The sequence below is a fragment of the Mustela nivalis genome, assembly GCF_964662115.1.
Source record: "Mustela nivalis genome assembly, chromosome: 13".
NCBI classification, from domain to species: domain Eukaryota; kingdom Metazoa; phylum Chordata; class Mammalia; order Carnivora; family Mustelidae; genus Mustela; species Mustela nivalis.
In genome coordinates, this window is record NC_139032.1 from 5,851,859 (window position 1) to 5,876,963 (window position 25,105).

General features: G+C 46.0%; 1 protein-coding gene across 4 annotated transcripts in view; it reads right to left on the reverse strand.

Moving 5' to 3' along the window:
* The window catches only part of RCL1 (RNA terminal phosphate cyclase like 1), a 64,528-nt gene that overhangs the window by 16,101 nt on the left and 23,322 nt on the right, over positions 1-25,105 (reverse strand). For 2 of the 4 annotated variants that reach the window (XM_082694315.1, XM_082694316.1), the window contains exons 3-6: positions 24,368-24,543; positions 17,137-17,211; positions 15,896-16,020; positions 3,648-3,773 (exon numbers count right to left, since the gene is read on the reverse strand). In XM_082694315.1, the coding sequence (XP_082550441.1) occupies positions 3,648-3,773; positions 15,896-16,020; positions 17,137-17,211; positions 24,368-24,543 (502 nt within the window). The remainder of the gene's footprint in view (positions 1-3,647; positions 3,774-15,895; positions 16,021-17,136; positions 17,212-24,367; positions 24,544-25,105) is intronic. The other 2 variants (XM_082694317.1, XM_082694318.1) reach the window with 1 other exon arrangement.

Below are 25,105 nucleotides of genomic sequence, written 5' to 3' on the forward strand. Positions count from 1 at the left end.
AGGGTTACCAGATACTGAGCACCTACTTATCGCCAGTTTCTGAGCTAGGGGCTTTGACACCACAACTCTGCAGAGTAAATATTCCCACCCTCATTTTACAAATGAGAAATTAAGCAGCCAGCACAAAGCCCACACAGCTAGAAAGTGACTGGGATGCATTTCAAACACAGGTCTTCCAGAGTTTCCAGTACTCCACCACAGTACCCAGCCATCAACCAGTCCAGAAGGCATGAGCGGCTGGAGGCCACCAATGACAGCTCTTCTTCGCAAATACTGGGCTGTTCCCCCGGCATAAAAGATACCACACAAGCCAGAAAAGGCCTAAAGACTTTTGTCTGAAGAATGTCTTCCATTCAGAATTCATTCCTCTAACCAGTGAGCTGGCACCACATTCTCTCCCGCCGGGTTCCTACCACCAACCAGCCAGAAGCTAACACCTTCTTGTCCACGATCACAGCCGACTCATTCACTCATGCATCCAACAAACATTTGGGGGAAAAAGTTTCCATGGCCAGGACCAGGACCACCACGGTTAACATGGGAGTTCCTGCTCTCACAGAGCTGACTGGCACAAAACAAAATCAGTTCACGACAATAAAAATCTCCTCTTCGTAACATTTCCAAGTTTGACATCTCAGACATCCACTTTGCCCAGTGCCTTTTAAAAAAATATGTACTTCCCAGCAGTAAACTCCATAAGCGATCATTATACACACGTGCCCCCTTTAACACAATTCAACACCCATGTTCCTAAAGCACTCCGTGTCCAGGACAAAACTAGCCAAAACACTAGTTTCAGAAAAACTATGTACAAAATCCATAATGTTTCAAAATGAACTGTATGAGCTACATCTGTCAGTCCTTAATTTCTTAAAAAAAAAAAAAAAAAAAGTTGTTTATGCAACCGAGGGTTACAGACACCGCCAAGAGAAGGGGGTGAGTGAGAACAAAGGTTCTGGGGGCTCCGAGTTGTGCTTTCCCACCTAACGCCCTGCCGCCCGGCCACCACACCAGGGGACAATCTCCAGTTGCCTTCGAGTCAGCTGACCAGGGGGAAGGAGGGCCTCCGGCTCCGCGGTCCAGGTGGGGCCACGCAAACACGGAGAATGGAAAGCAAAGGGAGGCCGGACCAGGAGCCAGGCTGCCATCACTGCTTTCACCCGCTCACTTACAGCTCCCAAGAACTTCTGAATTTTTCCATCCATGTGAAATTTTTGAGGTGTGTGTAGTTCTTACAATAAATTTGTATTTAATCAAGACTCTTCCATTTAACATTGCATTTGTTTTAGGAAAAAAACAAAGAATACGAGAACACACAGTGCAAGAACACACGAAGCCCTATGTGCGTTACGCCAATTTTCTCCCTCCAGCCTGGGGTATGTGTTACCCGGCCTGTTTCAAGTTATGATGACAAAGCAGCTGGTCACCAGGTGACCTCACTGGAAGATCTGCCTTAGCAGTCTGCAAGTGACAGCCGCTAAAACTTCCCAATTGGTGGACACCTGGGTTGCTTAGTCATTAAGCATCTGCCTTCGGCTCAGGTCATGATCCCAGGGTCCTGGGATCGAGCCCCTCGTCGGGCTCCCTGTTCAGCAGGGAGCCTGCTTCTTCCTCTCCCTCTGTCCCTCCCCCTGCTTATGTTCCCTCTCTCACTATCTTTGTCAAATATATAAAGATTTTACTTAAATCTTTAAAAACAAAAACAAAAACTTCCCAATTGATAAAGGACTAAATTTTTTTGGAAGTCTTAACTGTGAGAATCAAAGTGGGACACCAGGCAGCTGTGCGTATGGGTCAGAGTGGACACAGAGTGGACAACGTCTGCTGCTCCCAGACGTTCTAGGCTGTGGCCACAACACACACTCTCAGTCTAAGAGTTCACGACACCTCATGACATGGATCCCCCACTGAGTGAGAAGAGGAAAATGCCCACGTGACTTCATCATTTCCGAACAGAGAAGAGCGAGCACCAGTTGTCCTTGTAACTTGCAGTTTAGAAAACACAAGCCTATGATCACACATTGCCTTCACGTGCCATTTTTTCTAAGTGGGGCTTGGAGCTGATGACCCACAACTCTCCATCACGCCCATGTCCTGATCCACGTATGAGTTTGCTACTCACCCCAGCAAGGACGGGGGCGGACTAGACACTGGGGTCACCGGACTCGATGGCCTTGTGAAAAGCTGCACCACAGAGGGAGCAGCATGGCCTTCAGGCCAGCTCTGCTTCATGCCTGGACACCCCCACAGAGCCAGAGGCGAGACAGAGAAGGCCTGATGGAGACCAGGCCACTCAGTTGCCGCTGCGACTGCCTACACCCACCATGGCTCTGTAATCACCTGTCCCCAGAGGAGACGGGAGAGAAGGGGAAGTGTGAGGAGCAGCATTAGCATCTCGGCGGTACCTACTGTGTGCCAGCCGCTGCGTGAGAGCGGTCACCTAACAACGCCAGCATTACGCCTCTCACCACATGAGCAAGGAAAATGCTGGCGAGATCTGAGCAGTGCACCAAAGGTTTGGGACCATCACCGACCTTTCTAAACCCGAGGGAGGGCCAGCTCAGCACACACGTCCTTTCCCAACTGTGCCCTCTGACACCCCTAGTGCTCTGAACTATGAGCCACCACCACACTGCTGAAATCACCTTCATGTGTCCCCATGGACCACGTCAAGGTCAGAAATGCTTTAACACGCTCAGCCCTCCTGTGCCTCTCTCCTACTTTGGCTGAAGTCGAAGGAAAGCAGAGACAGAAGGACTGTGAGAAAGGATGGGCTGTGCTACTACCTAGCAAAAAACTGATTTCTGAGCCCACACCAGTCAATCTGATGTTCTCATTTTTAGAAGACATGACCTGCAAGCTTCAGACTGTAAGTGCAATGATTCTGTCATTCGCACCGAAATGATTCAGCAAAAACAAAAACAAACACAGAAAATCCACACACAAGTAAATCTGGCAAAATAGTCACTGTTGACTACAAGTAGTAGGAACACACAGGTGTTCTCTGTGCTAGCCTTTCAACTTTCTATATATTTAACATCTTCATAATAAAAAAATTAGTTTTTAATTGCTTCCCCAACTTACTGGTTGCTAAATATATAAACGAAGCCTAAAGCAAGTATTTTCATTACACAGATCATCATTAACTTTTTATTTTCTAAAGTGAGGTTTTCCACAAAGGCTTTAACTAATCCCAAGTCAAATGTGCAATAACAACTTTCTTTGGCTCTAGGGGTGTTGTTCCCATGATGGAGAGAGAAGCCAGCTGGCACAGACCAACAAAGGATATTTTCCCCTAAACTGTTATTTACTCAGGGTGGAAGAACTTGTTTGCTTTAATTTTTTGTGGAAACAGATGGAATTTAAAGCTGGAAGCACCATTTATTATTAGCTGGGTTTGAATGCCCCCAGGCCAGGGTCTGGATGCCGTATCTCCAGCACGGGGCACTGGGGTGCTTTCCATGGGAGAGGTGCTCAAGAGACGCCCACTGGTGACTACGGTAGTAAGTCGGGAGGAAATGAACTCTGAAATCACTCTTCTTCCGGCTGCCGACACAGAGCTGGCAGCTTACATGGCAGTCAGGACAGAAGTGTGAAAAGGCTTGGTCAGCTGCAGAAATAAGCTCTAGAAACGCACACACACTTACTTCCCAGAGTTGACTCCTTTCATGTGGTCTGTGTAAATATAGATATCGGGGATAAACTTGTTGAGGATGCTCCTCGCGGAATCCACGACCCGGTTGGCCATCTGCGGTGACACGCGCACAGAGTACCTGTAGTCCGCAGTTAAGGGGGCTGTTCTGCGCAGATGCGAGAGAAAGGTCCATTCTGGTGCTAGTGGCTATTCGTGGAACTGAAATAAAATGCCATTCTAATGCCATTCTATTTTCCAACTGTGTTTAATTGTTTAACTTTGTAATACCTTAACTCGATTTTCAGGTCATTATTTTTATTATCGTATTACGATACAGTTTTTTAATATTATTGTTATAAACAATCACAACAAAAAACACACAGATGCAGAGAGTCGTAAAGTATGAAATAAGAGTTCCAAACCCTGCTCTAGAGTTCCTACCCAATCAAGGCTCCTCCCCTCTCCTAGGAATGCTTCCACTCAATTTCAGAACAAGAGGAGACATGGGCCTGCCTGTCTGGCATGAGCCAGGCTCCCTTTGAATTTCTCCGACCCTCCTCACGGCTGGATTCAATGGGTCTTTCCCTTGCGGACCTAAGGCTAGAACAGACATCACACTGGGGCGCACCGGGGCCAATCCCAATCCACCCCTAGTCTGTTGAAGGGAAAAGCAGAAAGATTAGTGGAAGAGAGTACAGTAGCTGATTTATAAAGTTCTAAGTAGGTTTGCTGCAAACTCACAGAGCTTATCTTCAATTATTTAAGTGTCAATTACTGCATCTGTGGATAGTACAGGCTCCTGACAACTGCTCCCTTATAATCAAAATATTGATAATTAGCACTTTTACACCAGGGAGGCACTCCCAGAAAGAAAAGGAGGATGATAGAAACAACTCATATGAGAATCTGCAGTTCCATTAGTCCAGAACCCCCCAGGCCCCCATGGTCAGTCTGGTCAGCGTTCACCCCCGCCCGGGCACCGTCACCCCCTCCACTCACCCAGACTGTCCAAATTCTTCAACCTGACCTGCCTTCCTTCTCCCCGACACCCTCCAGCCCGCACCAGACCGTGGTCTCCACCCGACCTTACCGTACGTCTCTCTTCACGTACACACGTTGTCCTTGCCCCCCAACAAGACCACGCATTCCGTAAGAAGAGGGGCTCTGCTTCCACATGGAGCAAAACTCTCTGATGACTCTCATACCCTATCTTTATTCTCAGCAATACTCAATAAATATTTGACTTGACTCAAAGGACAAACCTAAAATGAGGAAAGAGCAAAGAGGAATTTTTCAACACACACACAAGGCCCTGTTACATCACCGCCTCTCTGTCCAGAATGTACTTCTGACCACACAGCTTAGACAAATAGTCCTGGGTCTCGTACCCTTTGGACCGGGTGGGTGCTGTCCTTCTGAGCCTGATGCTGCCGACTGTCCTGAGGAGAGCACAGAGGTCACTAATCCGACATATAATCCCACAGCAACCACAGCTCCCAAAATTCCTTCAGGTACATTAGCAACTGATTTTACACTCAGAGTGACCCTGTGGGCCAGGGCCATGGATTCCTACTTCCAGGGCTTACACTGAGGACAACCAGGTCACAGAAGTGAGATACAAAATTAAACAGATTTGACTTCACAAAGACAACCTCCTCCCTCCAACGCCCACAGGCATGTGGAAACCGGTAGGTAACTGTACCAACTCAGGGCCAGTGGAGCCCTACACCAGCATGCTGGCAGTGGAGACAGCCAGAGTCACTGTGGTACCGCCTGGCTCGGTGTGGAGGCCCTCCTGAGGAAGGGCTAAAACTTCTACAATCAGACCATCTGTGCTCAAGGGCCAGCTCCAACAAACTGCATCATTCTGGGTCTGGTGTGTGCCCACCTCCTCATCAGGAAGAGAAGGACTGTCATTCTCCTCCCGAGGTTTGGAGGCTCAAATGAAATAATGCATGTAAAGGGCTTGGTGGTGCCTGCTGTGGGGTAAGAGCCCAATGAACACCCCCTACTGCTTTTCTTGCGGGTTAGTCCAAGATTCAAGTTCCAAAGCAGAGGTCCCTATTCTTTCAGAAATCAGAGATCCCTCTGGCAATCTGATGAAAGCTATGGATACTCCCTCAAGAAACACACACACGTCATTTTGCAGACCATTTCAGGGGACTGTGAATCTCCCGAAGCCCTTCTATGAATACCATACTGAGAACTCATATCCAAGAGAGACAATGTCACAGTTATAGACCATACAGAACTCCTACTCTTATCCCTCCCTGGTGATCCAGGTGATCCAGGTCAGAGAAAGCACACGCAAGTGAGCAAGAGTGTGTGTGTGTGTGTGTGTGTGTGTGTGTGTATGTAAAGAGACAAAGAGGCTGATTGTCTAAGTACCTTCCCTACAGTCAGAAAGGAAACCAGTATGTCCTACAAATTCCAACTCACTCCTATCTTCTGCCTCTACCCCAGCTTCTTCAATTGACACTTGTGTCCTAGATCATGAGCTTCGGGGATAGTGCCACAAAGTGAAAAGCGCATGCTCCCTTCTCCCCACCACCCCTCCTCAGGCAGGGGAGAATGAGAGTGGGTGGCATTAAATAAAACATAACCACAGTGTCCAGTCACTGCCGCTGGCAGGAGCCAACACTGGCTCCCTCCCAGGCCCTGGAGAGCCGGTCCAAGAGAAAAAGGATGCGCTCTGGGGGGTAACTCAGTTAATGCCACAACCATCCACAAGAACAGGGCCAGTTCTCCCCACCCAAGCCCTCCTGTGGGGGATGCAACCTCCAAGCTCAGACCAATAGTCAACCAGACTTGCAAGTAAAAAAAAAAAAAAAAAAAAAAAACCCAAAAAACCAACAAAAGCTTTTTTTCCCCAAAGGTGGCTCTTTTTTTTCCCAGGCTCCAAAAGTGGCCAAGAAGGTGATCTCAATTCCAAACCAGCATTCCACTGAGGTGTTTGTGAAGGGGCAGCTCTGGAGACCAGTGGCTGGAATGTCTCGTTTGCAGACAAGAATCTGAGCATGACTACTTGCGTCTACTCCTGGGGAGCTGGGAGGAAGACTCCACAGGTCTGATGTGTTGGGAAGATTCAGGTGTCCGAGCCCCAGCCCCAAGCAAGGGGCTCTCCAGTGTCTTCCTGGCACCTAGTCTCTACAGGGAAGGCTGGAAGAACACCAGAGGGAGAAGCCAGGGAGGAAGAAAGTTACACTCCAGGGCTCAGGGCTCTTCCAGTTTTCATGTTCTCCCCCGCACTACCCCCAAGGCTTCCCCGTTTCTCAGAGTCCTCATCAAAGGCTGACCCATGAGCTGTTTGCACACCCAATACTACGTGTACCGTGGGACCCCAGTGGGGCAATCTCTGTGGAACCCACGTAGTTACCACAAGACTGTGTCAAAACAAAAGCACACTCTGGAAATCACATTTCCAGACTACAGAGAATGGAATCCAAGCAGAGTTCACCATCACGATAGAGCACTTAAGGAAACAAATCTCAAATGAGTAAAAACAAACTAGAACTGTCCAGAGCGTGCGTAGGATTTCATGTGCAAAGCCGTCGACTACAGCATTCTCAGCAACGGAGGAAAACGGAAAGCAACTCAACGGCCACCCAGCAGGTTTCATTCTGGCCTCTTGGTATGATAAAATACAGTGCACCTGTTAGCCGGAAGGAGGCTGAGTCAGCAAGTGCGGGGAGTCAAGCAGAAAAGGCATATTTGGTTAAAAAAAAAAAAAAAAAAACCTACCTACTTGCATTTCTTATGGAGAACATCACTTGAACCCACTGAGCCACCCAGGCGCCCCGTGGAGAACATCACTTGAGAAAGTCAGTTTAACAACATACATCAATCTCGGGGCTCCCAGCTGCCCACTCTCTCCTCATTTTTACTGGGCATGGCCCTAAGATATGCCCCTGGACAGCCAGGTCACGGCCCCAGAGTCCTGGGATCGAGTCCCACATCAGGCTCCCAGCTCCATTGGGAAGTCTGCTTCTCCCTCTGACCTCCCTTCTCATGTTCTCTCTCTCAGTCTCTCTCTCTCTCTCAAAAATAAATAAATAAAGATATTTTAAAAAGAAAAAAACCTATAAAATAAAAAAGAAGGGAGAGAATCTTCTCAACTCTCTCCCTGTGGCAAGTTCCCACCTCATCCTTCCTCCTGCTTCTCTTTCCTGTCAAGATTCTTGACAGGGGGCACCTGGGTGGCTCAGTGGGTTAAAGCCTCTGCTTTTGGCTCAGGTCATGATCCCAGGGTTCTGGGATCGAGCCCCACATCAGGCTCGCTGCTCAGCGGGGAGCCTGCTTTCCTTCCTCTCTCTCTGCCTGCCTCTCTGCCTACTTGTGATCTCTGTCAAATAAATTAAAAAAAAAAAAAAAAAAAGATTCTTGACAGAGCAGCCCCCACGGTGCACCATTTCCCTGGAAATGGATGTCGGGGCTGATTCCTCCTCTCTGAAAGGAGCTCCTCCCAGCCGCGTGCTGTCCAGAGCGTCCTCCGTCCTGACTGACTCCTCGGGCCCCTCCGGCTACTGACCGGGGCAGCCAGGGCTTCTCAGTAGCCAAATTTTCTTTACTCTCTTCTCAGCGACCTGACTCTCCCTGGTCCCACTTCCTGGGAGCACTTTGCTTTTGCTTTCAAGTCTTAGCGGTGTCGAGGGATCCATCTGCCTCTCTCCACATTCTGTTCAGTCGCCAACTTGAAATCACCCACTTCTGGCTCTCACCTCGCCCCCAAATTACAGATGTGCATTTCTAATAACCTTCCTAGACCCACTTCCCTACAGCCATTGTGAAGGGCCCTCAAACCCAGCAGGAATAAAACGGAACTTATCACCAGTGTCCCCACCCCGCCTTACACTGCCCCAAACATGCAGCTACTATCAGAACCTACATCTCTATCCAGGTGCCAGGGGACACCTCATCCTCGGGGACTCCCTCTCCCTATGTCACAGAGCCAGGTGGGGACGGCTTTCCACGCACGCTGCCCCTAGGACCTCTGTAAACCAGCGGCCCTCACCTGTGCTCCAGCCACGACCCTCACCGTCCTCCTCAAGGCACAACGACCCCCTGATGTCTTTGACTCTAAGTGATCACCCTTAGGTGGTAATTTTTTTTTTTTTTTTAATTTGTGCCTTCCAGAGTTTCTACAATGAGTCAAAAGGAGCCAAAAGTTCTTTCAGCCCCACTGAAGTTATCCTCTTAACATGGAAATTCTCTCTCTAGTAATTAAAGACTTCGGTATGAAAGCCAACTGGTCAGCATGGCCTTCAGTCGTCACTGGCTCCAGCCGTATCTGTCACATCCCGTCTTCCACTGCCGAATACACGGACAGACCTGCACTCAAGCCACACCCACGGCCTGCCCCTCCCAGCACCAGTGTGCACCCCTGCGTCTGCACAGGCCGACACTCCTACCTGAAGCACCCTTCCATGCTCCACTTCACAGGCCTCTCTACTCCTCTAGGCTCAATCCAAACGCCCTCCCCTCCTCTGAGAAAAAGCAGAGGTTCAAAAACTGGGATCAAAAACTCAAATCCCAGTCCTGCCATTATGAACACTGTGATGTGGATGCAAATTCCTTCAGCCTGTGAAGCCTCGGTTTTTCCCAACTGCAAAACGGAATGCAGGTAAACTCAGAGTCATCTGGAGGCTTAAAAATAAAGTATACAAAATGTAAATGGATTAAAACTCCACAATCAAAAGAAACTAAAGTGGCTAAATGGGTAAAACAAGATCCGACTATATGCTGTCTATAAAAGACTCACTTTAGATATAAGGACATATATAAGCTGAAAGTGAGTATGTTCCATGCAAATGAGAACTAAAAGAGAGTAGGACTGTCTATAATTCCATCACACAAAACGGACAAAGTCCAAAAGGTCTTTAGAGTCACGGGAGATAAAGAAGTTAATTACAATGATAAGAGGGTCAATTCAACAGAAAGATACAACTATAAACATATATGCACTCAACAATAGATCACCTCAATATATAAAGCAAACAACAGCAGATCTGAATAGAGAGACAGCAATACAACAATAACAGGAGAATTCCTGCCCCACTTTTTTTTGTTTTTTGTTTTAATTTGACACAGAAAGAGAGATCACAAGCAGGCAGAGAGGCAGGCAGAGGTGGAGGGGGAAGCAGGCTCTCCGCAGAGCCAAGAGCCTGATGCGGGGCTCCATCCCAGGACCCTGAGATCATGACCTGAGCTGAAGGCAGAGGCTTAACCCACTGAGCCATCCAAGCGCCTTTCTTTCTTTCTTTCTTTCTTTCTTTCTTTCTTTCTTTCTTTCTTTCTTTCTTTTTTAAGATTTTATTTATTTATTTGAGAGAGAGAGAATGAGAGGGAGAGGGCATGACGGGGGGAGGGTCAGAGGGAGAAGCAGAGTCCCTGCTGAGTAGAGGCCCCCAAGTAGGACTCAATCCTGGGACTCCAGGATCATGACCTGAGCCAAAGGCAGTCACTCAACCAACCGAGCCACCCAGGACCCCCTTGCCCCACTTTCAATAATGGATAGAACACCCAGAAAGAAAATAAGTAAGGCAACAGGTGACTTGAACAACATCATAAACCTGGAGGAACTAACAGACTTCCACAGGACTCCACCTAACAGAAGTAGGGTATACATTCTTCTCATGTGCACAAGAACATTCTTTGGGATCACACAGTAGGTCACAAAACAAGTTGTAACAAGTTTAAGAAGGCTGAAATCACCTCAGGTACCCTTTCCAACCACAATGGAATGAAACTAAGTATCAATAACAGCAAGAAAATGGGAAAATTCACAATCAGATGAAAATGAATGTATTCTTAAAAAAAAAATGGGGCCAAAGAAGAAATCAAAGGCGAAATGGAAAATACCTAGAGACAACAAAAATGAAAACACAATAAACCAAAACTTATGGGACAAAGAAAAGAAGTACTAAGAAGGAATTTTATAGTGAAAAGAACCTACATTCTTTCTACGGAAGAAGAAAAGATCTCAAATAAACAGCCTAACTTTACACTTCAAGGAACCAGAAAAAGAATAAACTAAAATTCAAAGTTAGCAGAAGGAAAGAAATAACAAAGAAAATTTAAATGAAACGGCAAAGTGAAAACCAAGAGGAAATAAAAAATCAACAAAACTGAGTCAGTTTTTTGAAAAGATAAAAAAAATTTACAAACCCTTACCTAGACAAAGAAAAAAGAGAAAAGACTCAAATAAAATCAGAAATGAAAGACGAGACGTTACAACTAAAGTCACAGAAATTTTTTTTAAAAATTATGAATAATTACATGCCAACAAAGTGGACAACCTAGAAGAAATGGATGAATTCTACCAAGTCTGCATCAGGACTAGAGCTTGAACAGAACAGTAACAAGTAAGGAAACTGAATCAGTAATCAAAAAACCTCACACACACACACAAAAAAAGCCCAAGACCAGATGACTTCACCAGATTAATCAATTCACTGATGAATTCTACCAAACATGTCAAGAATGATTACTACCAATCCTCAAACTTCCAAAAACAATGAAGAGGGAACTCTTCCAAATTCATTTTATGAAGCCAACATCACCCTGATAGACACTACAAGACACAACAAGAAAAGAAAGACCTGAAAGATACTACAAGAAAAGAAAAGACCTGAAAGACACTACAAGAAAAGAAAACTATAGGCCAATATCCCTGATGAACACAGATGCAAAAATTATCAATAAATTTTAGCAAACTAAATTCAATGATACATTAAAAGGATCATATGACATAACCAAGTAGCATTTATCCCTGGGATGCAAGAATGGTTATATGCAAATCAATTAATGTGATGGACTATATTAACATATTAATGAAGGCCATAAATCACATGATTGTCTCAAAAGATGCAGAAAGAGCATCTGACAAAATTCAACACTTTCATAATTAAAGATTCTCAACAAATTAATTATAGAAGAAACTCACCTCAACACAATAAGGACCATACATGAAAAGCCCACAGCTAACATCTTCAATGGTGGAAAACTCAAAGCTTTTCCTCTACAATCTGGAACAAAGCATGGATGACCACTCTTGCCACTGCTAGTCATGGTACTGTATATACATGTACAGTACTATTACCTGGTACCATAAATCCTAGCCAGATCAATGAACCAAGAAAAAGAAATGAAAGGAATCCAAACTGGAAAGGAAGAAGTAAAATCATCTATCTGCAGATGACATGATCTTATATGTAGAAACCCCAAAGATAGACCCCCCCCCAAAAAAAACCTATTGGAATAATGAATTTTTAAAAGTTACAGACTACAAAATCAACTTGTGCTTCTGTACACTAACAATAAACTATGTGAATAAGAATCAAGGAAATAATCCTATTTACAAGAGTATCCCCCAAAATTTAAATATTTCGGAATAAACTTAACCAAGAAGGTGAAAGACTTATATACTAAAAAGTATAAAACACTTGGGGCAACTGAGTGGCTCAGTGGGTTGGGGCCTCTGCCTTCGGCTTGGGTCGTGGTCCCGGGGTCCTGGGATCGAGCCCCGCGTCAGCCTCTCTGCTCGGTGGGGAGCCTGCTTCCCCCCCTCTCTCTGCCTGCTTCTCTGCCTACTTGTGATCTCTCTCTGTCAAATGAATAGGTAAGGTCTTAAAAAAAAGTATAAAACACTTATAAAAGACATTTTTAAAATCACACATAAATGGAAAGACAGCCCATATTCATGAACTGAGAGAATTAATATTCTTGAAATGTCCATACTATCCCAGGTGATCTACAGATTCAATGCAATTCTTATCAAAATTCTAATTTTTTAATAGAATAATAGATAGAGAAAATAACATACAGAAAAAACAATCCTAAAACTTATACGGAACTACAAAAGACTCCAGATAGCTAAAGTAATTATGAGCAAAAAGAATAAAGCTGGAAGCATCAGAGTTCCGGATTTCAAAATATATTATTAAGCTATAATAATCAAAAAGTACCACGGTACCAACATAAAAAGCAATGGAACAGAGAGCCTAGAAATATATTTGCACATATGTGCTCAACAGACAAACAACACAAAGAAAAATCAACTCAAAATGGATTAAAGATAAACTTAAGACCTAAACCTGTAAAACTCCAAGAAGAAAACACAGGAAAAGGTTTTTAGCACTGGCAATGCTTTCTTGGACGGAATACCAAAACAAGGGCAAAAGAAACAACAAAGTGAAAAGACAACCCACAGAATGAGAGAAAATGTCTGAAATTTATACCTCTGATTAATATAAAAAATATATAAGAAAAAAATACATAAGAAACTCGTACAACTTGGGGCACCTGGGTGGCTCAGTGGGTTAAGCCACTGCCTTTGGCTCAGGTCATGATCTCAGGGTCCTGGGATCGAGTCCTGCATCGGGCTCTTTGCTCAGCAGGGAGCCTGCTTCCTCCTCTCCTCTCTCTGCCTGCCTCTCTGCCTACTTGTGATCTCTCTCTGTCAAATAAATAAATAAAAAATCTTTAAAAAAAAAAAAAGAAACTCATACAACTCAAAAGCAAAAAGAAAATAAAAACAGAACAACCCAGGGGCACCTGGCTGGCTCAGCTGGTGGAGTGTGCGACTCTTGATCTCAAGGTTGGGAGTTCAAGCCCCACACTGGGTGTAGTGATTACTTAAAAATTAAATCTTAAAAATAAAATTGGAGGGTGCCTGGGTGGCTCAGTTGGTTGGGGGACTGCTTTCGGCTCAGGTCATATTCCTGGAGTCCTGGGGATCGAGTCCCACGTCAGGCTCCCTGCTCAGCAGAGAGTCTGCTTCTCCCTCTGACCCTCTCCACTCTCATGCTCTCATGCTCTCTCTCTCTCTCTCAAATAAATAAATAAAATCTTAAAAAATAAAATAAAATAAAATTGGGGCACCTGGGTGGCTCAGAGGGTTAAGCCTTTACTTTCAGCGTGGGTCATGATATCAGGTGCCTGGGATGGAGCCCTGAGTTGGGCTCTCTGCTCAGCAGGAAGCCTACTTCTCCCTCTCTCTCTGCCTGCCTCTGTGCCTACTTGTGATCCCTCTCTCTCTGTCAAATGAACAAATAAAATCTTTTAAAAAATAAATAAAATAAAACCACCCAATTTAAAAATGGGCAAAGACCTGGATAGATTATTCCTCCACAGAAGACCCAGAGATGTTCAAACATTTACATGGAAAAGTACTCAACATCACTCATCATCAGAGAAATACAAATCAAAACCATAATGAGCTATCACCTCGTGCCTGTTAGAGTAGTGGCAATCAAAACAAACAAACAAAAAAGGTAAGTATTGCTGACACTGTGAAGAAAAGGGAAACCTTATACACTGATGATGGGAATGCAAACTGGAACAGCCACTACAGAAAACAGAAGGGAGGTTCCTCAAGAAATTAAAAGGAGAGCTACCATTTGATCCCACGGTCCCGCTTCTGGGTACATAGTCACAGAAACTGACACACTCCTACATTCATCGCAGCTTTATTCACCTGAGCCAAGACATGACAGCTAGCTAAATGTCCAATGAAAGATGAATAAATAAAATGTAATATTTACATACAATGGAATATCATTCACCCTTAAGAAAAAAAGTAAATGCTGTCATCTATGACATGGGTGAACAAGGAAAATAATGTGCTAAGTGAAATAAGCCAGACACAGAAGAACAAATACACATAATTCCATCTATATAAGCAATCTAAAATAGTCACACTCACAGAAGCAGAGAGTAGCATGGTGGTGGCGAGGGGCTGGAGAGAAGGAGGGGGAAACGGGAGACATCAATCAAAGGGTACAAAGTTTCACTTATACAAGATGACTAAGTCCCACAGATCTACTGTGTACCACAATGCCTGTATTATATACTTAAAAATTCACTAAGATAATGATGCTGGGGTTTAAAGATTTTTTTTTTAAAAGATTTTATTTATTTATTTATCTATTTGACAGACAGATCACAGGTAGGCAGAGAAGCAGGAGGGGGATGCGGCGGGGTGGAGGAGGGAAGCAGGGTCCTTGCTGAGCAGAGAGATGCGGGGCTCGATCCCAGGACCCTGAGATCATGACCTGAGCCGAAGGCAGACGCTTAACCCACAGCGCCACTCAGGTGCCCCATGATCATATTTATTTATTGAGAGAGAGAGAGAGAGAGAGAGAGCGCGAGCACGTGAGAGAGCAGGGAGAGGGTCAAGAGAGAAGATATCCCAGGCAGACTCCACGCCAAGCATGAAGTACTGAGCCCCATGCAGGGCTCAAACGCGCAACCCTGAGATCAGGACCTGAGCCAAAATCAAGAGTCAGATGCTTGGGGCTCCTGGGTGATTCAGATGGCTAAGTGCCTGCCTTCAGCTTGGGGCATGATCTCCGGGTCCTGAGGTCGAACCCCGCATCGGGCTCCCACATCAGTGGGCAGTCTTCTTCTCCCTCTGCCTCTCCGCTTGTGCGCGCTCTCTCTCTCTCAAATCAGTAAACTTGAAAAAAAAAAAAAAAAGCCAGATGCTCAACTGACTGAGCCACCGAGGCATCTCAATAAATTCTTTTGAAATTTGCTAATAGAGTAGATCTAGGTCAAGTATTATTATCACAAAAAATTAAAAGTGTAAAGATAAAACATAGAGGGCAGGAAGAAACTTGTGTGTGTAAGAGGTAGGTTTATGGTACTACTATGCTGCTGGTTTCACAGGTAGACACTCATCTGCAAACTCATCAAGCTGTATACACTGAATATGTATAGCTTAAATCGTTTATCAGTAAAGTAGTTTTTTGGAAAGGAAAGAAGTATACAGTTTTTCTATCCCAGTGCATGCAGAGTTACCACGTAATGAGTAGATACCATCCCTGCTCTCCTACAACTTCCAGCTCCATCTCAACTCCCCCAGCCTCCTACACGTCCATCTACACCATCTTACACGTTTGCCCATGCTTCCCTCATCAGACAGTGAGCTCTTCTCAGGGAGGGACTGCGGTGCATTGGTGGTCCCTAAACCAAAGCCCTCAGGAGAGCAGCCCACACCCGGGAGCTATCTGCTTCAGCATTTACCAAAAAAACAAAAACAAAACAAAACAAAACAAAAACAAGGAATGGGTTAGTCTAGTCATGGTGAGACAAAAAATAAAACATCGTATCTCAGCCAACAATTACAATTTCACTGTGAAGATTTCTCCAAGACTGTTGTCTACAAAGTAAATGACTGGAAAGAAGTAAACTGTTATGAGTCATTCTTATCTTCATGAGGCACGTAAAAGCTAAGAAATCTAAATCAAATGCAAAGGATACGCAATCCCTCGGATCCGCCTGATCTTCCCCGGGTCTGTGAGCTGGATGGGTCTCAGGACCTTCCTGACAGGACACGAGAAGAGCACTTCCCCTCCTCCTCCAGGAGGCATTCCCCGTCGCACCACCTGCGCAGGCAGCGAGAAAGCAGAGGTGAGCGTGCGGCAGAGTTGGGGACACTGACACCCAGTGCGGCTGGTTCAGGCCAAGGAGCTCTTCCTTAGAACAATGAGCTCTCTATAGTCAACACATCAACTCCCTCGAGATCATCAGCACCTCACGTTAGCACCGAGAGGGTGCGTGGGGAGCAGGGACCCAAACGACGTGACCGGAAGAGCAGCAGACACGGGGCCAGCCCGGCCCAGGCCCAGGCCAGCATGTCGCTTCACCACCAGCGCCTGCTCCCTCACGCTTACAGTGAGCGGCTTGGCCCCTTTCTTACCCATTAGGAACCACTTCTCCTCCCTATGCAATTAACTAATCTACCAAAACTCATTTTATTAAATAAAAATGCAGTCATTTCCCTTGTTTAAAACATTAGCTTAAGAAGTAGAGATGCAGGGCACCTGGGTGGCTCAGTGGGTTAAGCCTCTGCCTTTGGCTCAGGTCGTGATCCCAGGGTCCTGGGATGGAGCCCCACGTCGGGCTCCCTGCTCAGCAGGGAGCCTGCTTCCCCCGCCCCCCCCCCTCCCGCCTCTCTATCTCTGCCTACTTGTGATTTCTGTGAAATAAATAAATAAAATCTTAAAAAAAAAAAAAAAGTAGCGATGCTAAATAGCTTAAGATAGCCAGTTAACTTACTGATGTAATAATTCAACAGCAAACAAACAGTTGCTTAAATTACTTCTAGGTTTTGAAAACACTGAAAATTCTCTAGGGCATCCAGGTTGGGAGGCCTGAGACCCGAATGACATCTGGATGATCTCGATCAGAAAGGGTGTGTGGCCAGAAGCCCAGCTTGGCTGCTTCCCTGTGGAGCTGCTGTGAGGAACAAGGAAGGCCGGGGGGGGGGGGGGGGAGCAAGCATGACTTCGCCCACCACAAAGTATGCGCAAGGGAACTGGCATAACCGTGGTCACAGCTCGAGTCCCCTCTCAGCACAGTCTGCAATGTCTGTTCATGGCTCCTTGGGATCTCCTCAGTGGTGACTTCAATGTGACACACACGGACACACTGCATCTTCTGATGAGCTCGTCAGAGAATATTTTACATGCATGCACAGCCAATTACGTACATATTCTTACCTTTAGCTCAAACGATTCACCATCAATTCCAAACTGCTTCAACAGAGGAAGGGCTGTTGCCTTAAGAACATCAACCTGTAGAATTATTTTAGAAAGAAAAAAAAAAAGTTTAATGAAACTTTCAGGGGCACCTGGGTGGCTCAGTTGTTAAGCACCTGCCTCCGGCTCAGATCATGATCCCAGGGTCCTGGGATCGCCCCACATCAGGCTCCCTGCTCAGCAAGAAATCTGCTTCTTTCTCTCCCTCTGTTGCTCCCCCTGCTTGTGCTCTTCCTCTCTCTCAAATAAATAAATAAAATCTTAAAAAAAAATAAAAATAAAAATAGACCGTAAGAGGTGGAAAGAATAAAGAACCCACGAAGCAGGATGAGCTTTAGCGACTAGGGAGATGATGCAGTCCTGAGACCAGAAAGCACGCCGGCTTACAACAGCAGGGGCCAGCCCTGCTCCCAAGTTAAGACTGCAATCCTACAAGCCGTGGGCTTCTGTGAGCTCCTCTTCCCTCACTTTATACCTTATACACCTACCCTATGTGTCATCTTGAGGCTCACATGCATCATGCAAAAAGCATCAAGAAACTGCTGAGTTCATCTAGAAAACAAACTGGGACTTCTGCTCATTCTGTTCTTTTTTTTTTCTTTTTAACTTATTTATTCGTTGCGGGGGGCTGCAAGGCAAGAAGGAGAACCCTCAAACAAGACTCCCTGCTAAGCTCATGGCCCAACGTGTAGCTCGATCCCAGGACCCTAAGATCATGACCTGAGCCAAAAGCAAGAGTCAGACACTTAATGACTAAACCACCCAGGGGCCCCAACTTCTGCTCATTCTTGTAGGTATAAATGTTATAGAAGAAAATATCAGCCTTTTCTTCTTCAGACATGGTTGTTTAACATTTAAAGCTGTTGGCACGCCAAGCCAAAGCAAACCAAATGAACCTGAGCTGGGGCTACCTGGGACCCCGCTGATGCCCACCACGCAGGCAGGTGAAGAGGAGGTGGTGAGCCCACGGTGGGGGGGTGTGGAGGGCGCAGACAGGGACGGGCTGCCACAAACTCCAGGAGCAGCACAGACCCAGACTCTGATGACAATACCCACAGTTAACGGCAAGGCTATGCCAAATGTTTCTGTTATGTCTCTTCCTTTGGGGCTACTGAGAAGCCTCAGGTCCTCTGCTTACTTATCTGCAGAGGGAGTAGGATGACATTCAAATCAGGCCAGCTAACCAATCAGTGAACGTTGACTCAACAGCAACTTGGAAAGGAAAATTACTCCCTTATTTGCTCCCGACGCAACAGAGCTGCTCCTCGGTCTGCAGGGGCTGACCCCATCCGCTGGCAGCGAGGACAGGCAGCGTGAGCATGGCACGGAAGGAACAGTCCAGTCGTGGTCCAGGCTCTGCCTCCAGTTAGCGGTGTGGCCTCGGGTCAGAAAATCCCAAACATCTGAACTTCCTTGTCTCTGAGGTAAGAGGCTCAGCCTGTCTACAAGCTGCTACCGACTCTAACAAGGTAAGATTTAGCAGAATGATATTCCAGGAAGGCTCCTTAGCACAGAACAGGCCCCGACTACGTATTCTGATACCACAAAACGAACCAGAGGCAGAAATGACTATGAAGCCTAGAACATGTTCACAACGGCTCAGGTGGGGCAGAAGCAGCTACGAGGAAAACTCACTAAAGATTAGCTAATTTCATTAAATATTGCAGCTAAACACACATTAAAAACTTAAAATACGCATTTGGGGTTGCCAGAACAGAGAAGTCGGTGTAGACCAGAATGAAGGGAACTGGGGAGAAGGCCAAATCAGACTCTGGGAAAAGTGGGGGACGCACGGATATAGGCTGCTCTGATGGCACGACTCCCAGGAACCAGGCGCCCACCAGCCCTCCTCAGGGAAAGACAGGCGAGGAAAATGGTGCATCACTGCCAGGCTCAGCCTACTTGTGCTTGGAGTCAAAAGGACAAGGTCAAATGGACTCTGAAGGTCAGCGAGAAGCAGAACCCGAGGTGTGGTCTGGTCTCCTGACTCACTCTCTGTTTGACACAAAGGACCGGCAACGTGGTTGTGGGACTAGGAAAAGCAGTCCCCCTCTGCCTCTTAAACCCGCTGTTTAAGTGACACCTGGACACTCCCCCACATCCCCAGGGCCTTGGGTGCTTTCTGCGTAGTGAAGGGCTAGATGGGACACACTCCCCTGGTTCCACACTAACGTTAGCAGAGAGGACAGTCTGCAAGTTCTGCTTAAGAAAAACGGAGCTGTAACTCTGTGATGACAGGCAAAAGTCCAACCCAGGTGGCTCCTGAGAGCAAAGGCCTTAATTATCCCTCGGTCCAATCAATCAGTCAACAGACAGAAATGTGACCAGATCTAAGCCAAAAAGAATAAGGGCAGAAACTTGCTCCCAGCTACCTTGTCTGAAATGATGGTAAGAACATTCACCTCACAGGGCTGGTGTAAGAATTAAATAAGTAGGGATGCACACACACGAACACAGGTTCACCCAGAAGAGTGCCCAGCACACAGCACATGGACCTGAACTTTGTTTTCCCTCCCAGGAGGGGAAAGACTGGAATCTTCACTTGCCTATTGACCCGCGGCTCTGATGCAGAATTACTGAGAATCAGAGGAGACCTCCTGAACTTTGCTCCTCCTCAAAATTTGTCCCCACTTCCCTTCCTTTTGTCCCGAGGGGAAAATGTCCCTCTTCTCGCACAAGGCTCACCCCATCACTTCCACTGTTGACCCTCGCCCTCCAACTGTTGAAGTCAGCCTTACAAACACCCCCACTCCTTTCATTTTAATTGTTCCCTTCTCCACTACAGCATCACCTCTGCCCACAAACACAATCAAACTTCCCCTCGTTCAGAAAACAAAAACCACACCAAACCAAACAAACTCCAAACAAAAACTCAGTTCTTAAAGAATCATCCTATCTAGGGGCACCTGGGTGGCTCAGTGGGTTAAGCCGCTGCCTTCGGCTCAGGTCATGATCTCAGGGTCCTGGGATCGAGTCCTGCATTGGGCTCTCTGCTCGGCGGGGAGCCTGCTTCCCTCTCTCTCTGCCTGCCTCTCTGCCTACTTGTGATCTCTGTCAGATAAATAAATAAAATTAAAAAAAAAAAAAGAATCATCCTATCTAACCTTCTAGAAGAATCTCCCAGGTTTCCACAGTTCTATTTGCTACTCATTCCTCAACCATGCTTGTCATTATAGTCCAATGACACCATTCTCTCAAAGGTCAGCACAACTCGCTGCCCAGTGACTCTCCTTGCCCAGCTCGAAGGGAGCTCCAGTCAAGTCTGAGTCTGTGAGTCATCGCCCACTTCTCAGAACTCAACCCCGATCTCCATGGTCACGGTCTCAGGCCTTCTTCTCCGACTCACACTTTAAACATTCATTTCCTCTTCTTCCTTTGTTCTCAGTCTCAGGAACCATGTGGCCCCCAGAGGCCAAAAAGGGAATTGTAATGAATCATGAGGCCCACTAAGATCTGTATCCATCCAGAGAGCTCACGATTTATCCGAAGAGGGCAGCACCAGGCAGGTCCCACTGATGGCCACTCAGAGCAGCCACATCAACTTATTATAACATAAAATCTGGGGTCTCAAACATGAACCACTGATTCAAATACACACACCACCACCACACTGTCCAAGTCGGAGGGAGAACACCTGTAGGATTAATTCAAACAGCTACCACTGTTCAACGTTAGCACCGGTCAATGTCATTCTCCAGGGGACTTAACTATCAATGGGTAAGATCCTATGACCTACCTCTGAGGCGTAAGACAGTAATTTCTAACTGCCAACTGAACATGTCCATGTCAACTTCCTGCCAATATCCCAGGAAGAGGATCAAAATTAAACACATCATCCATCATCCTACCACAATTTTCCTCTTCCCTGTGTCAAAAGCTATCTGATCTCTATCCTTCCACACTACCCTTTCAGTGAAGAACAGACATCCTGGTGTAATTTATAACAACTTCCTTCTATCCCACCTCCGATCGGCTGTCAATCAAGAAGTGTCTCACTCCACAATGTCCATCAGATCTGTCCCCTCCTTTTCACGTCCATGCCCATAATGCTCAATCTAGTTGAAGCCTCTCAATTCATCCTTATCTTCCTAAAATCTGAGACTGACTCTGGCTTGCCTTCCCTAGAAAACCCTCCCTAGCCCTCAGCACTTCGCTTGTACCTGACAGGAGTGACCCTGTCATCTCCCTAACTGTCCACCTCACGAGATTGAGTTCCAGAAGGGAACTCTTCGAATTTGTCCTTGCGTGTGCAGAATGGACATGAATCAGGGGAGCCATATATTCAAGAGAAAGCTTGAAATGACGAAGCCATGTGCTTTAGAAGTTACTCTCATCCAGGATTAGGTGTATCTATTTTATCCTGGTCTGGAGCCAGGAACTAACCAAGGTCATTTCAGCAAAGCAGCTAGCGAAAGCAGAGAGCTCTGCAACATTCAAAAATAGATTTTCTTCTAAATACTCTGCATGCAAGGGGCGCCTGGGGGCTCATTCGGTTAGGTGTCTACCTTTGTCTCGGGTCATGATCCCGGGATCCTGAGATCAAGCCTTGTGTTGGGCTCATGCTCAGCGGGAAATCTGCTTCTTCCTCTCCCTCTGCCCCTTCCGCTGCTTGTGCGTGCGCTCTCTCTGTCCAATAAATAAAATCTTAAAAAAAAAATACTGGGGGCGCCTGGGTGGCTCAGTGGTTTAAGCCTCTGCCTTTGGCCTAGGTCATGGTCAGGGTCCTAGATCAAGCCCCACATTGGGCTCTTCTGCTCAGCAGGGAACCTGCTTCCCCCCCCTCTCTCTGCCTGCCTCTCTGCCTACTTGTGATCTTTCTCTCTGTGTCAAATAAATAAATAAAATCTTAAAAAAAAAAACAAAACCCAAAAACTTTTTTAATAATGCCAGTAAAAACAGCTTTTAAAATTATTAGCAATTATAGCAAAAAGAAAAAAAAAAGTAGAAAACTAAGACATATACTGTCCAAGTTTACTGTAGGCTTCAGAGCTTTTCCCCACATGCAAGGCTCTGCCGCCGCCACTCCATTCTATAAGTCCAGAGGCCTCCTCTCACAGTTTTAACTGAAAGGTAGTTTCCTAGAATCTTCAGAAAATGCAGGGAAAAAACCAATCATCTGAAATTAGCTTAAAATTCTAACCAGTTTAAGTAAATAAATCCTTTTAAAAAGGGGGGGAGAGAGGGGCGCCTGGGTGGCTCAGCTCAGATCATGATCTCAGGGTCCTGTGATGGAGCCCCATATCGGACTCTCTGCTCAGCAGGGAACCTGCTTTCCTCTCTCTTTCTGCCTGCCTCTCTGCCTACTTGTGATCTCTGTCAAATAAATAAATAAAAATTAAAAAAAAAAAAGGGGGGCGGGGGAGGCACCTGGGTGAAACAGTCGGTTGAGCATCCGAACTCTTGGTGTTAGCTTAGGTCATGATCGCAGGGGAGTAAGATGGGGCCCCCATGTCAGGCTCTGCACTGAGCAAGGAGTCTGCTTGGGATTCTATCTCTCCCTCTCCCTCTGCTCCCCCACCATTCCTTTTCTAAAGTAAATAAATCAATCTTTAAATTCTAAACACTTGGGCGCCTGGGTGGTTCAGTGGGTTAAGCCACTGCCTTTGGCTCAGGTCACGATCTCAGGGTCCTGGGATCGAGTCCCCGCAAGGAGCTGCTTCTTCCTCTCCTCTCTCTGCCAGCCTCTCTGCCTACTTGTGATCTCGCTCTCTGTCAAATAAATAAATAAATAAATAATCTTAAAAAAAAAAAAAAATCTAAACACTTAATGCAATATTCCTTTACAACTGAGAATTTCAGATCTTCAGGATCCTAAGAAAAGGGTTTATGTGTCTGAATTCCCAAGAACTGAGAATTGAGTCTTTCAGTGCCTAGCAACACATTAACTAGGTCTGTACCTTAGCAGATGTCTTAGTGAATACCAGTGGCCCCACTGCATCACCTAACTGGCCTTTTCTGGTTAGGAAAGCTGCACACTTCACACTCTGCCTCAGAGCCATGCCCTCAGTGGTCCCAGTCCAGTATCAGTATAGATGAAGGCAAGTGTCCTTGGTCAGGATTTCACCTCGTGTCCCTCAGCTTTACGATATCTTCTGTGGCCAGCAAAGAACTGAAAGGTGGGGATCCTTCCTCCCACACAAGAGAAGTACAAGGCAGGACTGGCCAAAACTGCTCTCATCTGTCCCTCTCTCTCTCTCACACACAGACGAACACACACATGCACATACGACAAAATCCACCCTAGAAGGGCACTAAGACAGCTACGGATCCCATGTGTATAACAAACTATCCTCCCCACACATGCAGGAAAGTTAGGATGCTGAATAAGAAGCTTGCTGGGGCGCCTGGGTGGCTCAGTCAGTTAAGCGTCTGCCTTCAGCTCAGGCTTCTCCCTCGTCATCTGTTTCTCCCCACTGCTTATGCTCTCTTACTCTCACTCTCTCTCAGATAAGTAAATAAAATCTTTTAAAAAAGAAGCAGGGGCGCCTGGGTGGCTCAGCGGGTTAAAGCCTCTGCCTTCAGCTCAGGTCATGATCCCGGGGGCCTGGGATCGAGCCCCGCGTCAGGCTCTCTGCTTGGCGGGGAGCCTGCTTCCCTTCCTCTCTCTGCCTGACTCTCTGCCTACTTGTGATCTCTATCAAATAAAAAAAAAAAAAAAAAAAAAAAAAAGAAGCAGCAGCTGCTTGCCCACAAACTATCCAAGTTCACATACACCTTCCCTGCCCTTGCCCATTTTCTAAATCTGCAAACTCTTCTTGGAAGAAGCCCTAAAATTTATGATTAAAACCCAAGTTAAGTCAAGATTATGCTACAGCAATGCCAAGGAGATATTATTTTCTGTCCAAAATTCTGGTCTGCTGCCTTCCAGCCGCAGCCAACACATGACCTTAAGAAGATTCCACTCTCGAGCACTTGCGCCAATAGAGCCTATTTCATGTCAACTATGACGAGACTGCACTTCTGCTCTAACGGCTCTTAGACGTGACAACAAAAGGCACCTTGATGAATGCAAGCAGTCGTCACTGAATCTGGTCATTTCAAGTCTTGGCTCATCTGCTTCCTAGAGTCATTAGTGTTTAAATCTCCAGGTAAAGAACAAAACAAAGACACTCAGCAATAAACCTGTGCTTTACTGGGAACTTGTTTCTCTAACGCTGGGTTGCTGCGAGAGACAAAACTACTCACTACTCACCGAAGGGTCAACCTGGTCATTGGTTACTCCTCGCAGAACGATTCTTAACGGGTGCTTCATAAACGGAGCCAGGCAAAGAAGACTCTCCAGGTAGTAGCCGATGCTACGAAGGACATTACAGTCATGTTCCACAGACCCACCATACAGGAGGCCAGGCTGGTAATACAAGGTCGTTCCTTGCACCGGAAGAAGAGCCACATTCAACAGAAAAAAACAGAAAAACAAAAAAACCACTTAGGTGTCACAAAGGCAACAAAGGCAGTAAATCCCAAGGGGAAAGTCTGAGAAGGGCATCCAAGAAGTTCAAAATGCCATTCCTAAGAGCCCACACCTCACTCCAAAAGCTGACTCATTACTGTCAAGCCCCTGTAACAATAATAAACTGTGAGTGTAATTTAATAAACGGTAATAAATTAAACCCCTCCCTAAGCATCCGAGTTGCCAAAGTCATAGCAGAGGACAGATCCTAACAGGCGCCCTGGTCTTCCAACAGCACACCCTGCCTGCAGGTGGGGGCTTTACGAATGACACGCTGAAACCATCACACCAGCAACCAGCTTCTTCCGGACCCTTGAAATGAGATTTTCCATAAAGCATACTCCACCAGCAGGATTCCTAGAGAAGGCAAGTACTTGATGGCACTTAAACTCTGTTAATAGGAGCTATTTTTAAAAAAAAGAAAAGAAAAAAGTAGCTATTTTAAGTTAATAGCAACAAATGGAAAGATCTTAAAATTGC